General features: G+C 47.4%; 1 protein-coding gene across 4 annotated transcripts in view; it reads right to left on the reverse strand.

The window, feature by feature from the left end:
* Positions 1 to 22,277, reverse strand: part of NTRK3 (neurotrophic receptor tyrosine kinase 3) — a 382,091-nt gene that overhangs the window by 222,145 nt on the left and 137,669 nt on the right. For all 4 annotated transcript variants that reach the window (XM_041751778.1, XM_041751779.1, XM_041751780.1 and 1 more), the window contains 2 exons: positions 22,133 to 22,194; positions 21,147 to 21,249 (listed from right to left, as the gene is read on the reverse strand). In XM_041751778.1, the coding sequence (XP_041607712.1) occupies positions 21,147 to 21,249; positions 22,133 to 22,194 (165 nt within the window). The remainder of the gene's footprint in view (positions 1 to 21,146; positions 21,250 to 22,132; positions 22,195 to 22,277) is intronic.

Consider the following 22,277-nt stretch of genomic DNA (forward strand, 5'->3'; position numbering starts at 1 on the left):
TCCTGAAACATGGAAATGGAGGGTCAGAGAGAGTAGTGACTACCCCCAGGCCACTCTGCAGCAGAGGCAGGAGGAGAGCCTGCCCCTCCTTACCACTGGTGTGACATTCTTTCCACCAGCCCTGACATGCTGCTGTTTCTCTGGGTCTGAAGTTATCTTTCTATAGAATGAAAGCAGGGCTGTATCTTTTCCCTATGCTTCCTACTGAGGTGGAATAAAAATAACTCCATAAAACAGTCTAAGTTCATCAAAAGAAAGGGACCTCATGTGTGGAAATGCGCACACACACACACATACACACCTGGGGAAGCACTGCCTTTCTCTCACCTATGAGATCCCTAAAAATATGCCAGTGGCCACCTTCTGAGTACTGGCCATGTGTGAGTCACTGCACTGAGTGCTTCCCATATGTGACCCCAATTGATGCTCTCAAAACTCTTCTCAAGCAGGCACGATTCATTCACATCTACAAATGCGGGCAGCTGGGCTGCAGAAAGTCTAAGTGACTTGCCCGAGAAACAAAATGCCAAGTCGACGACTCTGGTTCCTATCTTACACCAAAGCTTGTGCTCACAGCCACTGCCTCCCGCAGCCCCATCTCCCTCTACCAGCATTTGTTGGGTGTGTGTGTGTGTACAGCCACCCCTTGAATAACGCAGGGATTGGGGCACCCACCCTCATGCAGGTGAAAATCCGCATAACCTCTGACTCCCCCAGAACTTAACTGCTGATAACCTATTGTTGATTAGCATTCTAACCAATTACCTAAGCAGTGGAGTAACATGTATTTTGTATGTGTATCCTATGCCATATTCTCACAATAACGTAAGCCGGGGGGGTGGGGAACGTTATTAAGAAAATCGTAAGAGAAAACATGTTAGTGGCACCGAAGGCCATACGTGTATGAGTGGCCTCGTGCAGCTCAAACCCGCCTTTAAGGGTGACCTGCATGTGCATATGATTAAGGATTCTGCTGTTAGGATTACATATTTCACTGGAGCCCGTCCCAGCTTCCACATTGGTTTCTGCTCCTAGAGGAGCTGTACCCTCAAGGCCTTTGAAATGCCCCACAGTAGGTGATCCATAATTGGTGATTGATGCTGCGTGGCCACGGCCGCCGCAGACAGAAGAAGGTTAAGTCAGCTTCTGCCAAGCCTCTCTATACCTGATGCCACCTGAACAAAGCCGGGCTGCATCAAGGTAGCTGAGAGCAGCGAGAAGCAGAGAAGGCAGGGCCTGGGTCTTTCTTATGCTCATTCACATTTTATAAATACACCCTTATCCCCCTTGCCATGTAGCCTCAGGGCACATGGAATAAATTCTGAATTAACCAAATGAAAAGCATAATATACAAACAACATGAAAAGAGGAAAGCAAGGAAGAGAAATAAGATTTGCACAGTCGTGGGAAAAGCTAAAGAGATGGGCCCCATGAATGGCATGGAAAGATATTTAGAAACACTGTTGGGTGGGAAATTAAGATCAAGAACCATATGGACTGTTCAAGACGATTTTCATTTAAATATACTTGTAAAGTGTGTACGTGGATCTAGATACCTAGATATAGACCGATGTTGCCTAGATCTGTGTGTGCCCGTGTGTGTTCACATCGCATTCACATGCATTATGCTAACATTGATAATTACTGAATAATGAAATTACTGCTTTTTTCAGTAATTTTTATATCTTCTATGATGTGGCTACACTCCTTTTATAAAAATAAGTATATAAAATACAAAAAAATAACTAAAGGTCCCCAGTTCTGGAGTCTTTGTGAGTCCGGAGGCTACAGGCAATGGCCATCTGTACCAGAACACTCCAAAAGTGTCACAGACTCCCTAGAGAAAGGCTGGCAGAGACAATAACCAGCTCTGACGGCCCTCCCTGGCCCCCCTGGCCCAACCACAGCCCATCCCATGTCTGCCAAGAGCAATCACCGAGACAGGAACCCAAGTCCATCCACTTCCAGATGGACATGTCTAGTTGGGTAGGCTGGATAAAGCCTACTGCATGTGAAAACTTCTACCGGAAATGGTGAAATGAAAATACCACCTAACCTTAGACTGGAACTCACCAAATCGAGTGAAATATCATTACTGAGTCCCAGGTGGCAGTGGGAGAGTCCAAACTGGAAGGAGTAAGAACCTGGGGATCCAACAGATCAACATGGTGGGGAGGGCAAGTGACTGGGAAGCCCCCCAAGAACAGGCCAGTGGAAAGAGAAAGTGCCATCCTAGAGATGTCGTGGCAGCCACGTAGGTGCAGGGGTCAGCCACCATGGTGTCAGGAGAATCCGACAGCACCCCATGAGAAGAGATCCCCATTGGTGGCACACAGTTCCCCAGCTGATAGAGGGACTTAGGGATTCCAATCCAAAAAGCGACAAGACTCCGGGTCTTGTAACGTACATATCTCTTACATTCTGTGCCCATTAAGGGCAAAAAAAGTGCACAGGTCTGCATCCCCACCTGGCTAGACGTGTACCCTCCTACAGAGAAGATCTTCCATAGGACCTGCAGAATGGGAAATGTCCCCAGATACACTCCTGCCATCCAGAGAAGCCACATGTGAGTGAGAAAGTAAGAGTTACCACTCCTACCTGCCAGTTCAGTCTGCCCTGGGCTCTTAGACACACAAGAGGAAGGTCACTGGCCATCTCCCTTAACCTCTGACCTCTGAGCCCTCCTGGCTTAGGCCTGGTGACCTCAGAGGAAAAACTAATTTGTGCAATGGATGTTCTTTTCCACCCTCTCCTCTCCATGCTGCCTCTGATCTACTACCCTGTTTTCCTCCTCCAACCCAACTGACAGAATTACAGAATGGTACGACCAGAAGGGACCTTGAAAGTCATTTAAACCACATTCTATTATGGAGGACAAAGTGAAGCTCGTAGGATGTCTGAAGATAAATGAGAGCAGAGCCAGAGCTAACACCCAGGTTTCTGAGCCATACCAGGGCACTTCCTCAAATGGAAATTGCAGGGATCAGAACACAGACATGAGTGTCCTTCATCGGAAGCTAGAAGCTTGCTAAAGCCAAGTGTGGCTGGCAGACCAGTGGGATCCGTCTCATTCAGGAGCTTATGAGAAATGCAGACTCTCAGGCCCTGCCTCAACCTATCACATCAGAGTCTGCATTTTAACAAGATTCTTGAGTGTTGTGCATGCACAGTAAAGTTTTAGATGCTCTGAACTCCAGAACTGCCCCTCTGATCCACCTGTACAGTCAGGCAAGGAGGAGCCCCTCCCTCTCTGTGCCCAACTCATCCCTCACTTTTCCCAACCCGATGGAAAGCCTGCAAATTAATGGCAGTAAAACAACAACAACAACAACAATGCTCCCATTTCCAGTCAGCAAATGCTTCTCCCCTCATCCACGGGGAGCCTTTGTGAGGCACTTAAATCTCCCCGTTAAGCAAACAGCACGACCGACCACACATGGAGGAACAGGTGGCAGATGACTGGCGAGGGCCCCGATGAGCAGCAAGCGGGCTGGGTCATTAAACACTGCAGGTGGACAGGTGTGGCCGCCAGCCCCCACACAGAGGGTGGTGAAAACTGGGTGCTCAGCCAGCCACCTCGAGAAAGGAGTGCACATGTCCGAGGGCAGAAATGGACCCAACGAAAGGAGAGTACCCCAGCGCCACCTTCATCTCTTTGTCTCTCCTCCTTAAGCCAGCCAATGCCTGACATTAACAAGTCACTCATCCTTCCCGAAGGTTATAGAGGAACCAAAAAACAATAATTCCTGTATCACAGGATCACAGTGACAATAAAATGAGAACACATCAAGTGCCAGGCACAGTGCCTGACACATAGCGGGGGCCCAATATAGGAGAGCTTTCTCTGCCACGTCTTCATCCCTCCCACCTCCATATGCCCCAAAGGGTTTGTGCTCTGTCAGAAGGAGGCTGGGGAGGGCTGCAGAGACTCTGATTTCTCTGGTCAGGGGAGCAATCTGGACATTGGGAATTTTTAAGAGATCCCTAAGTGATTCTAAGGTCAGACCAAGGCTGCAAATCAAAGCCATCGCAAGACCGGATGACTTGCGATGACTCACAGCTTCTCTGAATGCACGGGAGTCAGAATATTTCTCCCCTCACCACCTTAATTGAGTGATTACTACATGGCCAGGGACTAAGTGAATTGCTTTATGTACATAATTTCACTTAATTCTCATCTACCCTGCATAATGAAGATTCCGCTTTCATTTGTCGGCTGGGGCAATGGAAGCTCAGAATAGTTAGTAAGTCACCGTAAGGGTCACAGCTCCCAGGCAGCAGCACCAGGACTCAACGCCAGGCCCATCTGACTAGAAGCTGTAACGAGCACCAGGAGCAGGCTAGGGAGGAAATCGCAGTGGTGTGAACATAAGAATACGCCATACAAGTGGCCCAAGTCTGCACAGGCTGTGGATTAAGAAGAGTTGCTGAGAGAGACAGAGAGCCAGTGAAGCATGGTGTGATCTTAGGGAAAGGCGTTCCATCCTGGTGTCTTCCTGTCTGGGAGACCCCATAGGGGTAGGTGGGGGGAGCAATGCATGGGAAGAGCTGTTAACTGGAAGAGAATATTCCCATCTCTAGCTTACTGGTAAATCAACAGGCATCAAAAGAAATATCCCAGATCACAAGTCTTATCACAGTAGTAACAAAACTGGGGGTGCTGGTGATCCAGGGAGGAGCGCCAGGGTCCAGCCCTTTGGGTGTGAAGCCCAAATGTCAGAGGACATTTGCGCGCGCACGCACACACACACACACACACACACACACACCGCTTTAGGCAATCTACCAGCATTAACAATGCTGTGTGAGCAAGCCCAACACAGTCCTGCTGGGAGAGGCAAGCATTCACCAAACCCTCCTTCAAAAACCACATAAGGTACTATAGAAGAAAGGTGCATGGTGCTATAAAGGCCAGTCATGGGGGCATCCCCACACACAGCTCTAGGGGGTCAGGGCAGGCATCCTGGGAGGAGTGAAGATTGGGAACAGAAAGGAAGAGCCGGGAACCCGGGAAGCTGTGTCATGAGGACCATTCGAGGCAGTCCTGGGCAGCACAGAACATCGGGGAAGCAGAGGAATGGCCGCTGTGGCAAGAGTGGAAATCAAGGGTGTCGGCTTTTCTCCTAAGAGCAGGAGGAAGCCTGGAGTTTCTGGAGCACTGAACAGGACACAAGCAAATTTCCATTGCCCAGTAGGACTCTGCTACTTTGACTGCAGTGGGGGTAGCATAGCTAGTGGGGGTCCCCAGGACGGACGGAAGGCAGCATGCAAAGACAGAGGGGACAGCTTCCAGAAGGACACAAGAGGTGACAGCCACAGGACTGGGGCTGTACCAGAGCAGGCAGGGGTGGCGGGGTGGGGACTGCAAGGGGAGGGAGAGAAAGGGGTCAAGAATGAATGCCTCTTAAATCTCTAGCTCACCGGACAGTTCCCTGAGATACAAATGATGGGGGGGGGGGCGGGGGCGCGGCACCCCTGAGCACGGTTTGGGGTATGCTGGCCGAGGCCTCTTCTTCTCACCTGTTTCAGCCCTATCTCTGAATCTGAGCCAAGCCCTCAGGTGGAATCTAGAAACGGGGTTCCTGCCAGAGTGTGCCATGTTGTTAGCATGCACTTTGAGAGACACAGGAAGACAGAGCAGGAAAGTGTGGGGGCAGGGCTCAAAAGGCCAGGACCAGTGCCATAAAGGGCCCCACTAACCTGTAGCTGGGGGTCTACCTGAGGCAGGATAAGCAGATTATTAGCTGATAAGAGAAAGTACCTCTTGGTACTTGGGGAGTTTGCCACTAGACCAGTTCTGCGAGCAGGCTGGAGGCTCTCAGATGATGGAGGGAAGTAAAGACCCATCTGTCATGGGCTTTCTGCAGCTTCTTAGGTTGGGATGCACCATGGCTCCCAGCAGCCCTGGAGCCCCTTCTATTCTGACTTTAAAATGCACAACACTGGGGCACCCAGGAGGCTCAGTTGATGAAGCATCTGCCTTCAGCTCAGGTCATGATTCTGGAGTCCTGGGATCGAGTCTCATATCAGGCTCCCTGCTCAGCAGGTAGTCTGCTTCTCCCTCTCCCTTTGCTGCTCCTCCTGCTTGTGATTCTCTCTCTCTCTCTCTCTCTCTCTCAAAAAAGTAGTTTAAAAAAAATGCACAACACTAGGAGGACACAGCTTCGGAGTCCGACAGACCACACAACCTAACCAGTGCTTCCAAAACCCCAGCTCTCTCGTCTATAGAAAATGGGATGATGATGTCAACCACAGGGACTCCTGATTGTCAGATTAATGAGAACGTATAATTAGCTGCTGCTTGATTGAGCAGTTACTCTGCCCTGGGTATTGGATTCTAGGCTCTGGTTACTGTTTTCTGTAAATTATCTCAGTTTACTCAGTGAGTAAGCCAAACCTTCAAGATTTTATGTAACAAACCCAGCATCTCCAGGCCAGCTAGGCTCTCAGAAATTGGTAGCTACCAGTTTTCTCAGTGGGTATTGATCCACCCATAGCTGCCTGGGCAAAGCTATCCGGCTGAACCACCAGCCTCAGAACCTGTCTCGGGGGCTTTTGCTTCCTCTTGAGCCAGCGAGGTGGCTGAAGCTCAGGCAGGCTGGGGTTGGGAAATGAAGGGAGGAGAAGAACGAGCCAGACATCAGACATGGTCACTCTTGCTCAGCAGACCTGCCTCAGATGGCTTGTGTATCAGTCCATCTCCATGGTCTCCAAGTGGGGTGAATGAACATCAGCTACCTGAAACCTTGAGCAGTCATCAGAGGAGGGCCACAAGAAAGACTCTTAATGCCCATGGGGCCTAGAGACCCCACAATGGCCAAGGACACCACTCAGCTAAGGCAACTGTGAGGTACAGAGGGATCCCAGGACTTGTACTACCACCAAGTGCATGGCTCTGGCTGTTCCTCCTTAGTTCGGGAACTTGGAGGGACCTGGGGACACCTGATGCCCTGGAAGCAGACTCTAAAATTATTCTTTCCCAAAGCCTAGAGAGAAAGAGGACTGTCACACTACAACCTTCCTCCTCGGCTGTGCGTTCAGGCAAAGCTGCCATCACAATGTCATCTCAGGTTAATCGGCTCATCTCTTCAATTGCCTTGTCGAGGTAATACGAAGGATAGCTACTGTGCTACATTATTTTAAGTTTTGCTTACGTCTGAAAAGTGCCTGGCATGTAAAAAGCACTTTATTAATGGTTACTTCTTGTAATATGACCTGATTTTTCAAATATAAGGAGCTCTTGGAAAGTTCTCCCATCTTCTGATTGATTTTTTAGGGTACTATGTGTCAATCTACATCAGGAGCCTGCAACTATGGCCTGTGGGTCACATCAATCTGTTGCCGCTTTTTATAAATAAAGTTTTATCAGGACAGAGCCAAGCCTATTTATTTACATGTTGTCTATGACTGTTTTCCTGCTACAGCAGCCTGAGTTGAGTGATTGCAACAGGAACCAGATGGCAAGCAAAATCTAAAATATTTACTCTCTGGGTTTTAGGAAAAAAGTTTGCCAATTTCTGATTACAGCAAAGTTTCCCCAACATTCATGAGCACCATCATCACGGAGGGTGTTTTTTTAAGAATATGGATTCCTAGGGCCTACCACCAGAATACTGGATTTGGGAGATGTGGCCCAGGAAGCTCATTTTAATCAGTCCCCACTACCATCAGTGATTCTGATGCAAGTGGCCTGAGAACCCATGGGAAGGCCCTGGTCCGTGCAGTCAGTAATCCTGACACCAGAGCTCAGGTCGTCCCCTTGAAGGGGCAGATGGAGCCTTGGTGGGGAACGAGTCATCATGCTCCATTCAGTAAAGGAGTACAGCCTACCACCCCAGCAGCTTCTTGCTTTGTTTTAAGGTTCAGGGCAGAAAACTTGGAACACAAAGAAAATACCAATCACAGAGGAGGAAATAAAAAAGCATCCATAATCCTAACAACCAAACATAACCACTATTTCCATTCTGATCTGTCAATAAGGTCCCGGGATTTTTCTAGGTATAGATGTGGAAGTACTTCCCCTTTATTTTAGGGGCAGGGGGCGGGGTGAACCTAGCAAGAAACTGCTTGCAGTCTTTACTCACTGGTAAATACATTGTTCACATTTTCACACAATATTTCAATAAACATTGCTTTAAAGTATCATTTTTAAAATACGCAACTATAAAAAAAGGAACACAGTAAATATATTCATGTATCGAATGATCACACCATACACCCTAAACTTACACACTGTTATATATTAATTAGAACTCAATAAAGGTGGAAAACAAGAAAAAAAAGTATGCAGTAGATCTCTGTGAGCTGACAGGGAACAATCTCAAGGATAAATTGTTGGCAAAAATAATATGGTGCACAGCAATGTGAATACAAGTGATGCCTGTATAAAAGTAATTGGGAAACTTCTGTCCAGGGATTCATCATCTCTGGAAGGATATGCAAGAACGTCACAGTGGTGGCCCCAGGAGCAGAAAATCAGGCAGAGATGGACACTTGTCAGTACACTATCTTCTATGCCACTGGGCTTTCTTACTATTTGCATGTATGCCCTTTCAGAAATATTAAAAATCTACTTTGGAATATTGTCATTCTTTTTTAAAAAAGATTTTATTTATTTATTCATGAGAGACAAAGAGAGAGAGGGAGAGACATAAGCAGAGGGAGAAGCAGGCTCCCCGCAGGGAGCCTGATGTGGGATTCGATCTCAGGACCCTGGGATCCAGACCTGAGCCAAAAGCAGACACTGAACCACTGAGCCACACAGGCATACTGGAAAATGGTCATTCTTAAGGTCTGCATTGAATTACATTGTATGGATGGACCAGAATATGTTCATCAGCTGTTTATCATTAGATATTTAAACAATTTGGACTTTATCAAGTTGGCTGTGTCAGTTGCAGCGGAATGAGCGTCCATAAACATAAATATGGGTGGCCATTTGTTATTATTACCTTAAGGTGAAAGTCTCAGACATGGAGTTACTGTGACACGGGCTTTCCCATGATTTTAGCCTTGTAATGAAAATGCCAAACCACTTCCAGAAAGGCTGCCCCCATCCACACACTCAGCAATAGCAAACACATGCATCCATTTCCTTGTTCTCTTATATGTCTCCTACTGTCTGCTAGCGCCTCTCCTGAGAAGTCCTTGGGCCCCACCCACAGCCCCATCAGGCAGGTGGTTCCCTGCACAAAGCAAGGCCAGGCAGGGACTGGTGCTGTTGGAGCCACTTCCACACGTAAGAGTTAATAATAGCACTCAAATCCTGCCTGCTTTTCCTGGGGGCCGAGCCAACACTGGGGTGCCCCTAGGCACCCCCTCCCCTGGTCCCAGGCCAATCTGCCCAACTCTGTTTATTTGGAAGGATTCACTTTGAAAGGCAGTTCCTAGAACCATCCAGGCGCCCTCCTCGGGGCTTCGTGTCAGGTCCTGCTGGCAGATGGACAGACGCTGGCATTCTTCTGCCCTGCCTGGAACAGGTCTGCATGGCTGCTGTGGCACAGAGGCCCCTCTGAATTCACGATGCCTGTCTGGTAGACAGACTTGGCATTTCTGGGACTGGTTAAAAAAACAACAACAAACAAACAAACAAACAAAAACAAAAAAACACCACCACTGCTCCAGTCTTTGGCCAACTCTTTGCAACTCTTATTCCACAGTAAATAGGGGGGCAGGGCCGGCATCCTGTACAAATACTGACCCCTGGAGCATCAGGACTGGGAGAAGGCAATTCTAGCCTCCTGCAGCACCTGAGGCCAGCAGGCAGCCTGGATGGCCGTCCACATAACCTACGGGGTCCCCTCCACTGATGGCCCTGACCTCATTCAGCTGAGATCTTGATAGTTCAAGCTTCTCTAGTTCCCTAGAGCCCCCAGCACCATCTTCAAGGATTGGCCCTCAAAAGAAGAGCAAACAGGACACAGAAGTTTCCAGAAAGGAAAGGAACTCTAGGCTGGGAATGCCAGCCTGCCAACTGGCTGCTGGCCTCTCTGGGGCCTGTCCCCAGCTCTCTTCAAGGGGAATGTCACTGTTAATTGACCTCACACTTGTCACTGAGGAAAAAAAACGAACGAGGCAGCAGTCTTACAAGTGCCTTTGTGTGGAAGGAGGTGGTGGTTTGGTTTAAACCAGAGAAGCCACTACAGAAACTGCTCTAGGAAATCTGAGAAGCTTATTTACGCAAAGAGGGTAGAACTAAAATGCCTCCGAAGTACAGGCGGACCTCAGAGATCCTGGGGGTTCAGTTCCAGACCACTGCAACACTGCACAAATGGCAAGGCAGTGAGTCAAATGAATGTTCTGGCTCCCCAGTGCATATCAAAGTTATGTTTATACTATACTGTCATCTATGAAGTGTGCAATAGCATGATGTCTAAGAAAATAATGGTCATACCTAAATTTAAAAAATACTTTATTGCTAAAAAATGCTAACCATCATCTGAGTTTTCAGTGAGTCATCACCATTGATCACAGATCACCAAAATACGCATCATCATGAAAAAGTTTGAAATTTCCTGAAAATTACCAACAGGTGACATAGAGACACAAAGTAGGCAGATGCCACTGGACAAAATGGCACCACCAGATTTATTTCATGTAGGAGTGGCACAAACGTTCAATTTGCAATCTGTGGAGCACAATAAGAGGTGTGCCTATAATGGTTGTATTCTGTAGTCTTGTGGTCACGTCATTGTTCCAGTTAGAAAAGTAAGCCTCTGAGGTGGGCTAATGTTGCAAAAGAGCCTGCAGGAAGAATGGAACATAGAAACGTGACCTAATTCCCAGGTCACAATTCTGAAGTTTTCTCCCAAGGGCTAGGTCCCTTGTAACTAGAAGTGTGGGCCACAGAGCAGCCTCTGGAAGCTTCTGAGAAATGCTGATTCTCAGCCCTTCCCCAGACTGTTCAATCCGAATCTGCATTTTCAGGGGATCCCCAGCATCCTCCAGGGTTCATTAGCACATGAAAGTCTGAGATGCACTGGCCGTACTATTATCCCTCATCCCTCCACAAGTCTAAGACAACGGTTCCTAAACTTCAGTGAGCCTAAGAACCACCTAGAGAGACTGCCTGTCCCACACTTCACTCCAGGTCTAGCCCAGTGGGTGTGGGGCAAATCCCCAGCATATGTAGGTTTAACAAGCTCCTGAGTGATCAGATTGGCTGATCTGCAGACTGCACAGACCTGAAATCTAGGGGAACATGTGAAGCTGCATTGTGGACTTGGACACCACTGCTTCTCAATCTTGACTACATGAACAAAATCATCCAAGAAGTTAAAAAAGCATGCCTGTGGCTGGGTTCATGTCCAGATTCTGATTTAATGGGTATGGGGTGCAGCCTGGGCCAAGGGATTAATATCATTTCACTAGATGATTGGAATGTGCAGCTAAGATTAAGAACCACTGATTTAAGTGACATCATTTAAAACCTGGTTTTCCGGGGCACCTGGTGGCTCAGTAGTTGAGTGTCTGCCTTTGGCTGTGATCCTGGGGTCCTGGGATCAAGTCCGGCATTGGACTCCCTGCAGGGAGCCTGCTTCTTCCTCTGCCTATGTCTCTGCCTCTCTCTGTGTGTCTCTCATGAATAAATAATTTTTAAAAATAATAATTAAAAAAAAAGTAAAACCTTGTTTTCCTACTTAGTGGTCACATGACCTTGGGCAAATGCGCCAGTCTGAGCAGCTTTCCCATCTTTAGAATGCAGAGCATAGCACCACCTATGAAGACTATTATAAGATCTATTATACATCTGGCACCGAGTAAGTACTCAATAAATGTTCGATGCCTCCTGTTCTCTTTCCCTGCTATGATTAGAAGTGACAAATCAGCTAACATTCTTGTCTTTACCTCAAATCTCAGCCTCTCTTGAAAAACAAAGCATAGAAAGAGCTTTCCTTCAAGACCATTCAGGGAAAGATCGAGTCCCTGGGGGCTGGATTCGGGGAGCAGAGCTGGCTCTGTGCTCAGAAGAGCTCTGCACTCAGAAGAGCCCCACACTTGGGGCTGAAATCTTGAAATTCATACTTTTTGAACGTTTTGCACTGGGTCCCACCGATTAGGGAGACTCTCCCATAAGGTGGTAGGGTGAGGGGGACCTAGGGAGGCTGGTATAAGAATGCCAGCAATCTCTCTCTGGCTTGTGGAAGCAGAATTAATATAAGAGAAGAGCATAAGGGACGCCTGGGTGGCTCAGCGGTTGAGCGTCTGCCTTTGACTCAGGTCCTGGAATCGAGTCCCACATTGGGCTCCCTGCAGGGACCCTGCTTCTCCCTCGACCTGTGTCTCTGCCTCTCTCCTCTGTGTGTCTCTCATGAATAAATAAAATCTTAAAAAAAGAGAGAGAGAGAGAGAAGAGCATAAAGATCCATGTACCAGAGCGACTTGGTGAATCTCTCTAAACTAAACGTATTGTGCAAGTGAGAAAAAGAGTATGTTATTAATCCTCCATGTGAAAGAGCCAGGAAGGGACCCAACCAGAAGTTCTTCCTCTTTTTCTCTAGAACCTTAGGGACTAGAGCAGGTGGTAGATGCCCCTGGTGGATGAGGCCACAGCTGGATGAAAAATGTATTCCTTGTCCAGCAGCATACCTCTCCATCACCCCGTACAGCTCATCCCATGATGGATGCACAGCATGAAGGGCAGAGGGGTGACAAGGAGCTGTGGCTGTGGATTTGCAGTGGCTAACTGGTTTGTTATTGTCCTCAAGGTGTGGCTTTTCTCCCCTTGTCCAAAAGCGTGTTTCCCAATCAATGGTTTTTTGATCTCCTTGTTTTTTATTGCCTGTGGTCTGGAGGGCTCATCTTTGGACCTCCCAAGGCCTTCTGCAGTTCATGGGACAAGCTGCATGAATGCAGGGCTCAGGCACTGTGGCTATGTGGAGATTTCTCATTAGCTCTATCCCATGGTCACTCTTCCTCTAGACAAGTGAAAGCAGGACGTACCGGAGAAGATGCAGAGATGGAGAAAGGATGTGCCATGAAGAGATGAGGGCTTCTGCTGGAGCAGCTTCTGCAACTTGACTTTGCAGGGGCAAACCCATGTTGGGCAAAGAACACTGGGAGCAAAGTCCAGTTTGGTGGCCCCCACCCTTCTTGGTTTCCATCCTGGTACTGTGATCCAGTAGGATATCTGGATCTCTGATGAAGTATGTCCCCAGAACTTTGGATGAATAATAAAATACTGGAGTTTGTGAATTTTTTAAGAGTAAAAATTAGTACAGACTTGATTTGATTCCCAGTTTTAAAAATCCCTTTTGCTAACTCATATCCTGATATATTTTTCTTAGGTGTGAAACTACTGGGAGGGCCAGTTCTTGTCCAAAAGCTTGGTTACACCTACAGGAGTGCGTAAGGCATGTGATTGTCAACTGTCACATGTGCTGTCAGGGACAAAAGGTTGAGTACTTCTACACTGAGGTATCTAAGGATGTTAACCCTGTAGGAACCAGTTAGAATGCCTTGGATTAAGTAAGAACTGTATTTTGCTGCCAAAAATCAAATGAGTCAGACAGGCAATCACTTTGGCTATGGAGCCAAACATATTGGCCATCCTTGGCCCTACAGAACAGGATGCCGGGCTTGCCAAGAACAGCCAGCTAGCAGGTAACCACAGAGGAAAAACATTTTGTAGCAGACTCTATTTCCAGGGTCTTCCTTTTGAAAAGGAGACTCAGCACTGGAGAATAGCTGGTTTCCTAGAGCTCTGAGGGAGAATGGAGCAGTGCAGCCTTAAGACAATCAATGGTGACAGTGCAGGGGCTGCTAGAACCGTTCACTGCACACCTGCAAAACCCCCACAAAGACGGGGCAGTGAAGGCATGCTTAGAAAAAAACACATTGCCTTCCAGCCTTCTTCTCAAAGCTCTGGGCACCACATTCTAGAATTCAGATACCAAGTGGGACGAGACTTCATCTGCAGCCAGAAACTCCCAATGAAGTCCAAGCCGAGGAAGAGAAACAGAAGACTCCTGGCTTCAATTACTTTACGTCCTGCCTATGGATTAGCCGCACACCCAACCTATTTAACTAGGACTTGGACAAATTCTAGGAGTGTTCTTAGGGGCGGGATGGGGGGGCAGTCTGTCAAGGAGCCCAAAAGGAGAGAAAGGGCATCAAACATTTGTTAGGGGACAAGGACCTAGGATAACGATATAGGAAACGAATCCAAAAACTACTCCCAAAATTATGTTCAGAGGTCCACCATCCACCAGGAGTCCCTTACCAGGAATCCCTTAGTAAAGACCATTGCAAGGGTCAGAGGTACCTTCCCCCTTGAATAACCTCAATTCAGAAGAGAGAATGGGAAAAGAAGAAAGAAAAACAAGCAAGAAGGAAGAATGAATGTATTAGAGGAAGTCAGGAAAGCCAAGCCCTTCACCTGCCTTCACGTCTGCCTTGCACTGCTCTTGGCTTTTGACTCAGTTACAGAGAGATCAAATAAGTCTATTTCTCAGGCCAAAGGAAGCTATCGAATCTCTGGCACCGACACTGTGCTCATCTAGGGTCCATATCACCTTCCGGTAGTCTCAGAAGTCTGCTATCTCCCTTCCACTCTCCTTGCATCAATCCCCTGACAGTATGCTCGCAGCTAGGGATACACAGCCCCTCCATCCCAGCTGAGGGAAAAATGATGACTCATTGGAGGTTACAGCATCAAACCGTAGGAGTCCAAGATCCCTCCCAGCCCCAGCCCCATCCCCATTCCAGCAGGAAGAAACCTCTCTTGGTCCAACACTCCCAGGTTAGGAAGGAGTCCAGAAATGACTCCTTCCCAGGTCCGCCTTCCCAACCCCCTTAGCCAAGAGGTTAACCAGAGGGATAATGGCCATTCCATTGGAGCAGCAGCCCCCGACATGTTTTGGCAGGAGCCAGCCCCTCCAAATCAAGACTCTGGCAGGATTCTACAATCCACTCAGAGGACAGTTACCATCTGTTTATGGAAAGAATGTTAATAACCCCCAATCATAATCAAATAGGCAACCACTTTACTTTAAGTACCTATTAACTGATGCTAATTCACAATGGAACAGTCCTGGAGTGCCCATCCACAGGCCCATCAGAGGCACCAGCACGTGTCCAACCATTAGGATAAAAAAAGCAAGCGCTGGCTGATGAAGCAAGTAAGGTACTACCAGAAGCCCTAGCGGTAGCTCGGGACCACCTCCTCTCTCCCCAGCTTCTGCTGCCCTGTTGTGCGGTCTCCACTGTGTCCAGAAAGAAATGAAGGAAGTCCCCTTAGCCAAGGAAGCGCATGCACACACACACACACACACACACACACACACACACACACACACCCTCAGCTCCCATCTTCCCCCCAGGCCAGGTGGGCCCCAGTTTAAGAAAAGTAGATTAAGAAGAGGCATTCCTGAAAGCCCCATTCAAGTGGGAAGTACTCAAAAACAAAAGCCCTGGAAGAACTGGGTTAATTTAATTCATCATCCAGCTTCTACTCTTGGCCCTCCCTGCCTCTCTGCACACACCATGTCTGTGGGAAGCAGGGGCAGTGCTGTCCATGTGCACTCTGCATGTGCGCTCTGCATGTTACAGCACTTCTCTGGTGTGTTCCCTTATCTGTACAATAGGGACATTGGCCTAAGAAGCCCAAGATCTGTTTCAGCTCTAAGAAACCATTATTCTGATTATTCTGGGGACCTGGATGGCTCAGTGGTTGAGCATCTGCCTTCAGCTCAGGTTGTAATCCTGGAGTCCCGGGATCAAGTCCCACATTAGGCTCCCTGCGAGGAGCCTGCTTCTCCCTCTGCCTCTGTCTCTGCCTCTCTCTATGTCTCTCATGAATAAATAAATAAAATACTTAAAAAGAAAAAAAAAAGAAAGAAATCATTATTCTGTTTCCTCTGTGGGAGGAGAGGAAGCCAAGAAGTATGAAATACACCACCACTGCATCCCTGATCTGGAAGTATGTAAAGATACTTATGGGGTAGTCACAAGGTCAGAGGCCAAAGAACATACGCTCTTTTCACAGGTTGCAAAACCCCATACATACATTTGCTTCTTTCTCTTTAAATAACTAGGATACCTTATATGAAAGCTATGGGACATGTTTTATTATTTAAACATACACTCACATAGTTGATCTGGTTCTTTTTCTAACAACTGTGTGAAGTGAAGATGGCAGGTACACCACGGATATTTGCCGTGGTGCAGGCAAGACCAAGTAGTTATAGGTCCTTCTATGGCCCTGGAAAGTGGCTGAGGATATGAGCAGGGAGTCCCATCTGAACTCAACCTAACCAGACCTGAAATCCAAAGCACGACGCCTCCTTTTCTGAGATATGGCTTCTTCATCTATAAATACAGATGCCACAAAGCACGGCTGGATCACCACCATGGGCTTCTGATGTCCAATTTAAAAATATTTTGTGAGGGAGAGCTTGGTGTAAACTCTGAACTGCATCACTTCCAGGCCCAGTATGCACTGGCACAATATCATTTGTTGTTAAAATACTGATATGTCTGGGGCACCTGGGGGGCTTGGTCCACTAAGCAGCTGCCTTCATCTCAGATCATGATCCCAGGATCCTGAGGTCAAGCTCTGTATCCAACTCCCTGCTCAGTGGGCAGCCTGCTTCTCCCTCTCTCCCTGCCCCTCCCTCATTCTCTCTCTCCTAAATAAATAAAATCTTTTTAAAAATAAAATAAAATACTGAAATGTCTGTCTCTATTTCTGTAAATGGCCCCTGCCCTGCATGTCCCCCACTATCCCTTGATCCAGCAATCTAAGAGTTAATGCTTCATACAGCAGGGAGCCTCCAGGTCCTGGCTCCAGCAAGGGGATTGGCTTCTGTTCTGAAGGTCAGTTCCCACACCAAACCAGACACTTATAAAGGATCACCTCTCCCCTGCTGCTCTGAGTGAGACACTGGGCTTTAGCCACAGCCCAAAGACACCCCTGCAGCCCTAGCCCAGCACCATTTCAAAACCTTTGTGATTCTAAGAGATGGATTCCCATGTTCCTGTGACTTCTCCGCAGGCCAACCGTGATCAATAGGATGGTAGGTAATACAAGTACAGAGGTGTCTGAGACAATGCTTTTTCTATTCATTTCTGTTAGATCTAGTTAATATATTCATTTCCCATGATTTAGTAGAATGCCTAAACACACCAACATGGAGAGATCTCTGACACCTGACAAGTAAATAAAGCAAGAGGGAGAAGGATACTAAGTATGAAGACGTGTATCAGTTAAACACACACAAAAGTAATGCATTTTGTATATGTACGTGTATATGTATATACATTAATACGCACACATATAGGTGTATGTTTTTTCACATACCATACATACATTATCTATACATATTGCACACCATGTGTGACCACTCTTGGGAGTGCTGTAGTCATTAATCACGCTGGTTAAAAGTGTTATGGCACAAGTTCTCTTGTCCAAATAAAATTTATTAGTAAGATCTATAGAAGTGACATACATATTTTTTATTGTTTTCTAGAGTTCTAGGAATGCAATTTGTGACCTATATAGAACAAACAAAACCAAAACAAAATATATAGGTATATGTATATGTGTATGTACATATAGAAATATAAAAACAGGGGTACCTGGGTGGCTCGGGTCATGATCTCAGGGTCCTAGGATGGAACTCAGCATCAGGTTCCTGGCTCAGCAGAGAGCCTGCTTCTCCCTCTCCTTCTGCCCTTCCCCCTACTTGAGTGTGTGTATCTGTGTGCATGTTCTCTATCTCAAATAAATAAATGGAGAAAAAAAAAAGTAGTATAAAAATGAACTGGTTACCAGACCTAGCCACTAACATCGCCATGCAATGGAGGCATGAGTTTGGCTGAGAGAGAGCCAAGGGGGGAGAGAGCAGGTGTGCAGAGAAAGAGAGGCAGGGACACAAGCGAAGAGACAGAAACAGTGAACTGATGGATGTACACAAAGCCCAGGCCGGTGGCTGTCTATGGGAACAGGGGTGACAGTTAAAGCACTTCAAATTTTATCAGCAATGTTTCATCTCTTTATTCTAGGAATAAAACATAAGATGCAAATATAAAAACAAAACCTAAGAGTCGCTTATTCTGAGCAGTGGGAATAGGAGTATTTTGTTATACCAATCTTTGTATTTTTGTCTTTTTCTTATTCCTCAGAAGGAAATAAAGTTCTTATTAACAATCCCTCCTCGTCCACACACTGTGTTCCGGGCCCTCACATGTGGACGTTGAGTATTATTTATGAGTTCCCCCCATCATCCCTACTCTACCTCCCACGGCCCAGACACCTCAGATTGCCAAAGTAGCCCTTACTGGCCTTTTACTGACTCATGAGCTGTGCTTTTTTTTTTTTTTTGCTTTTTTTTTTTTTTTAATGATTACAAATACAGTCATCCATTTTGAGTTCAATGAGCATTTGTCAAATACTGTGGGAAGTTTCAGGCAAAGTGGGCTGAGCGCTCTGTGGTTCCTGCCAAGTTGCTCCTGGTCTAGCAGGACAGATAGATGATGTGTATGCAAGGTAATGACAAGGCCGTGGGACTCGTGCAGAATAAAAGCATCCTGACTAAATGCCATGCGTGACAAAGGAGGGTGGGACTGCGTCTTGGGAGGGCAGCCCTTCGTAAAAGGACAATAAAAGGAGCCAGGAGAGGCTTGTAGAACTGCCACCACGGGGCCCCTTTTATATACCAGTTACACACACATCTCAATACTCAGCAGCAACCCACTGAGGCAAAAGAGGCTGTGAGGGGGTGAGTAACTTTGCTAGAGCAGTTCAATGGCATGGCACAACCGGACTCTGATTTGAACCCTCAAAGCTGAAGACGGGGCGGCTAAGAAGAGGAGGAGGCTCTCCTGAGTCAGATTCAGGGGGCTCCTGGTACCCACTCCTGCTCTCTCCTTCCTGCACTGGGATGCTCGCTGGCAACAAAAGATCAGGCATGTATGCAGCCTGGGGCATTTCTTACTCATTCCAAGATGAGGCCCCATAAGCACAAGCGATGGGGTGAGATGAAGAGCAGAGACTTGCAGGCTTCATCTGCTGCAAGGTCAGCCTTGGACACACTTCTACAACCGGCCTCCAAGTGCAGCCTCCCTTCTTCAGGCTGCCTGCCTCTAGAGGAGGGGACACCTCATTTCCAAGGAGGTGGCTCGGCCCCCTGGGGGAGGGGGGAGCAGGGGGCTGGGAGAGGCTCTGAGGACAGCTGAGGGGAAGGCACCGCCCTGGATGCTGTCTAATCCATCCGACATGGGGACACACTGTTCCAGAAACCGGATGACAATTAATAGGAAAAATCTGCTCTCGCAGTGCTGCCAAGCATGTCACAGGGTCTCAGCTGGTGGCGCGCCTCCTCGGTGGGGAGCAAAATGCCCCATTCTTCCCTTTGGTCTGGGCCCTGGTGTGTTCTCAGGTGGAAGGAGAAAGAGCTATGGTCAGGAGGTTCCTCCCATGGTCAGAAAACTTCGCATGAGCAATAGGGCCAGTCTTCAAAGCCACAGGCCAAGGATTCTGCTGAGATTGAAGGCTCGGGGCTCACCCAGTGGTATTCATCTTCTAACCCTGCAGAGCCCTGCCTTGCACCGGGGAGTACTGGCAGATAAAACATCTGCAATCGAGGTGCCTCACCGTGGTCTGATCCTGTTTAAGTCATAGGGCTTTCGGCCAAACTTCTATCCCCTTGTTATAATTTGCCTGCACATGTATTTCTCTTGGTCAAAATATTTCACATGATTCAGGAAAACCTGGCTTGCCTTGCTGACTTGTTTAGCTTAATCAAGAACAGAAAGAGAGAACAGAGGTAGAGAGCTTCTGAGAGGCCAGTCTGCTCTCCTGTTTTCTTCCCTTCTAAAGGGATCTCCTGCTGAATATCTGTGTTCTCAGCTTTTAGGGGAATCATAGGATATTTTGAGAATTTAAGAGAAGAAGTGGACTAGCTCCATTCCAAACCACCCTACCCCCCCACCCCAAGCCTATGGACACAACCTCACATTTGCATAACTTCAGGGGACCACGGTCCCCGTGGATCTCATTCATGTGCCCTCCTTCAGCCCAAGTCTCAAAGTCAAGACCCTCTGCACAGATACCAGTTCATGCATAGATGCTGTAGAAATTCATCTTTCTGGATCCCGAACTCTCCCAGAAAACCCAAACCTGGATCCTAGCTCAGCAATCTGACAGCTTGCTGAACCCTTCTCCTCATCCTTCCCTACCCACCTCCCATCTAACACCAGCCATAAATGGAAACCCCAGAGGAGAGAGTAGGTCTTGCAATTCGAGTTTCTGTTTGAGAACTGGTACCAAGCCTCCCTGGAGCCATCTGGTCAAATCCATCCCTGAGACCAGGCAGATGGATGCTAATTTACCATGTTAACCCCTCTTGTGCCACTGCCCCAAGCTGAGCCATAGTGGGAAGCCTCGTCCCACAGCCTGCCCTAGCCATCAGGGGGTTGAGGACGAGGCATTGTGGAAGCTGGCCAACAGATTTACAATCATGTTGCTCTTGGCATCTGTTCTGGGACCCTGTGTAGAGTTACGTGCTGAAATGCGACTGTGTGGGCAACTTCCCAACACCAGAGTCCACCACCCGATATCTAGCTATGCTAAAACCTTCTCATCAAAACTCCAAGGAAGAGTACAGACAAGAGAGAAACCAAGGGACGCCTGAGTGGCTCAGTGGGTTGAGAGTCTGCCTTTGGCTCAGGTCGTGATCCTGGGCCTGGGAATCGAGTCCTGCATAGGGCTCCCTGCAGGGGGCCTGCTTCTCCCTCTGCCTATGTCTCTCTCTCTCTCTTTCTCTCTCTCTCTCAGGAATAAATAAATAAAATATTTTTAAAAAGAAAAAGAGAGAGAAACCAAGTTACTCAGACAAGGAGCCCTATTTCTCACCAACTTCCATCACAAAATTCCATCATACAGCAAGCAGCTCAGCTACATGATGCTTCTCGAAGTCACAGCAAAACCAGGCGGTCCATGGTCTGGCCCCTGCAGAACCAACACAGCTTCTAATCCATCACTACCAATAATAAGGTGTAGACAAGAGTCTCCACCAGGACCACTTAAGCCCACTACTGGTAGGGAGGCCCCCTTGGAGAGCAATGAGAGAGTAAAACAGCATCTTTTGATCCAAAGGAACCCTATTTCCCCCATGAGACCCTTGCAAATGAAAATCCCACCTTACCCTTCATTCCAAATTTGGACCGTCGACCGTACTTGTTGATCATGATAAAGAGAACCACCAACAGGACGCAGGCAAAAGCAGCAAGTCCCACAGCTATGGACACCTGGTAGGGCCAAGAGCAGACAGTTGAGAAGAGTCACAGAAAACCCGAGTGCCGTGGGAAGTGACCCATGCGCCCTAAGAAAGCAGTCCTTATCGGAGGAACAGCTGCAGCCCATTCAGAACTTTGCCACTGAGTAAACTCCTTAGAAGAAGTAATTCCTGAGACCTTCAAACATTAAAAAAGAAATTTAAAAGGAAATTAATTCCCCAAGTGGATGAGACAACGTCCTGTGGTTCAGCCTCTCCTCTGGGGGCCATCTCAAGCAATGCAAGGGCAGGCCTAAGAAGTTTCTATCTACTGTTTGTTGTTTTAATTAGCCAAAAATCTCTGCACTTTCACATTGACATTCTTTACATAGTATTATCCAAAAGGTTCTAGGAGATCTAGACTCTTAAAAAAATAAAATTTAATTTAAAAAAACCTTTGCTCTCCCCCGCAGGGAAAATCTCTGACTCTAAGAATCAGGCAGGGTAGGGGGAGGTGACTTGAAAAACCAACCCAAGGGGATGCTCTGAGCAACTTCGACTTTTGTAAAAGGCTTGTGTGGTTAGCATTCCCTTCAAATCAGGCCCAGCCAGGCTGCTAACTGAGTGGGGGTTTCAAACAGTTCTCTTCTTCCGAACCCTAGGGCTTGGTAGGGCTTGGAGCGGATCCTCAAAGACTTCCTCAAACAATGACTTATTCTCATCAAACAAGGAAGGTTTCAACCACCTGAAAGGAGGTCATTCATCACAGTTTTTTTGTTGTTTTTTTTTTTTTTTTTCTCCTGCCATATATACTGAGGTTCCAAGTAAGATAAAATTCCGGGAAGTTAGCTCCTAAAATGAAGTCTGAAAACAACTGAGTCAGTAAACAGCTTCCCCTTGATCCGGCAGGGACTTACCCCAAAAGTGTCTTCCTCTGGTTTGTGTGTCACAGTGATGGGTGTGGGGCTCACGTCGTAAACTGAAAATCAACCAGACCAGGAAGACAGTTAGCTTATCGGACAGAAGAGGCTCAGCCGCAGTCCTCGCCTGACTCCCAGCCCC

This window comes from Vulpes lagopus, chromosome 4, assembly GCF_018345385.1.
Source record: "Vulpes lagopus strain Blue_001 chromosome 4, ASM1834538v1, whole genome shotgun sequence".
Taxonomy (NCBI): Eukaryota; Metazoa; Chordata; class Mammalia; order Carnivora; family Canidae; genus Vulpes; species Vulpes lagopus.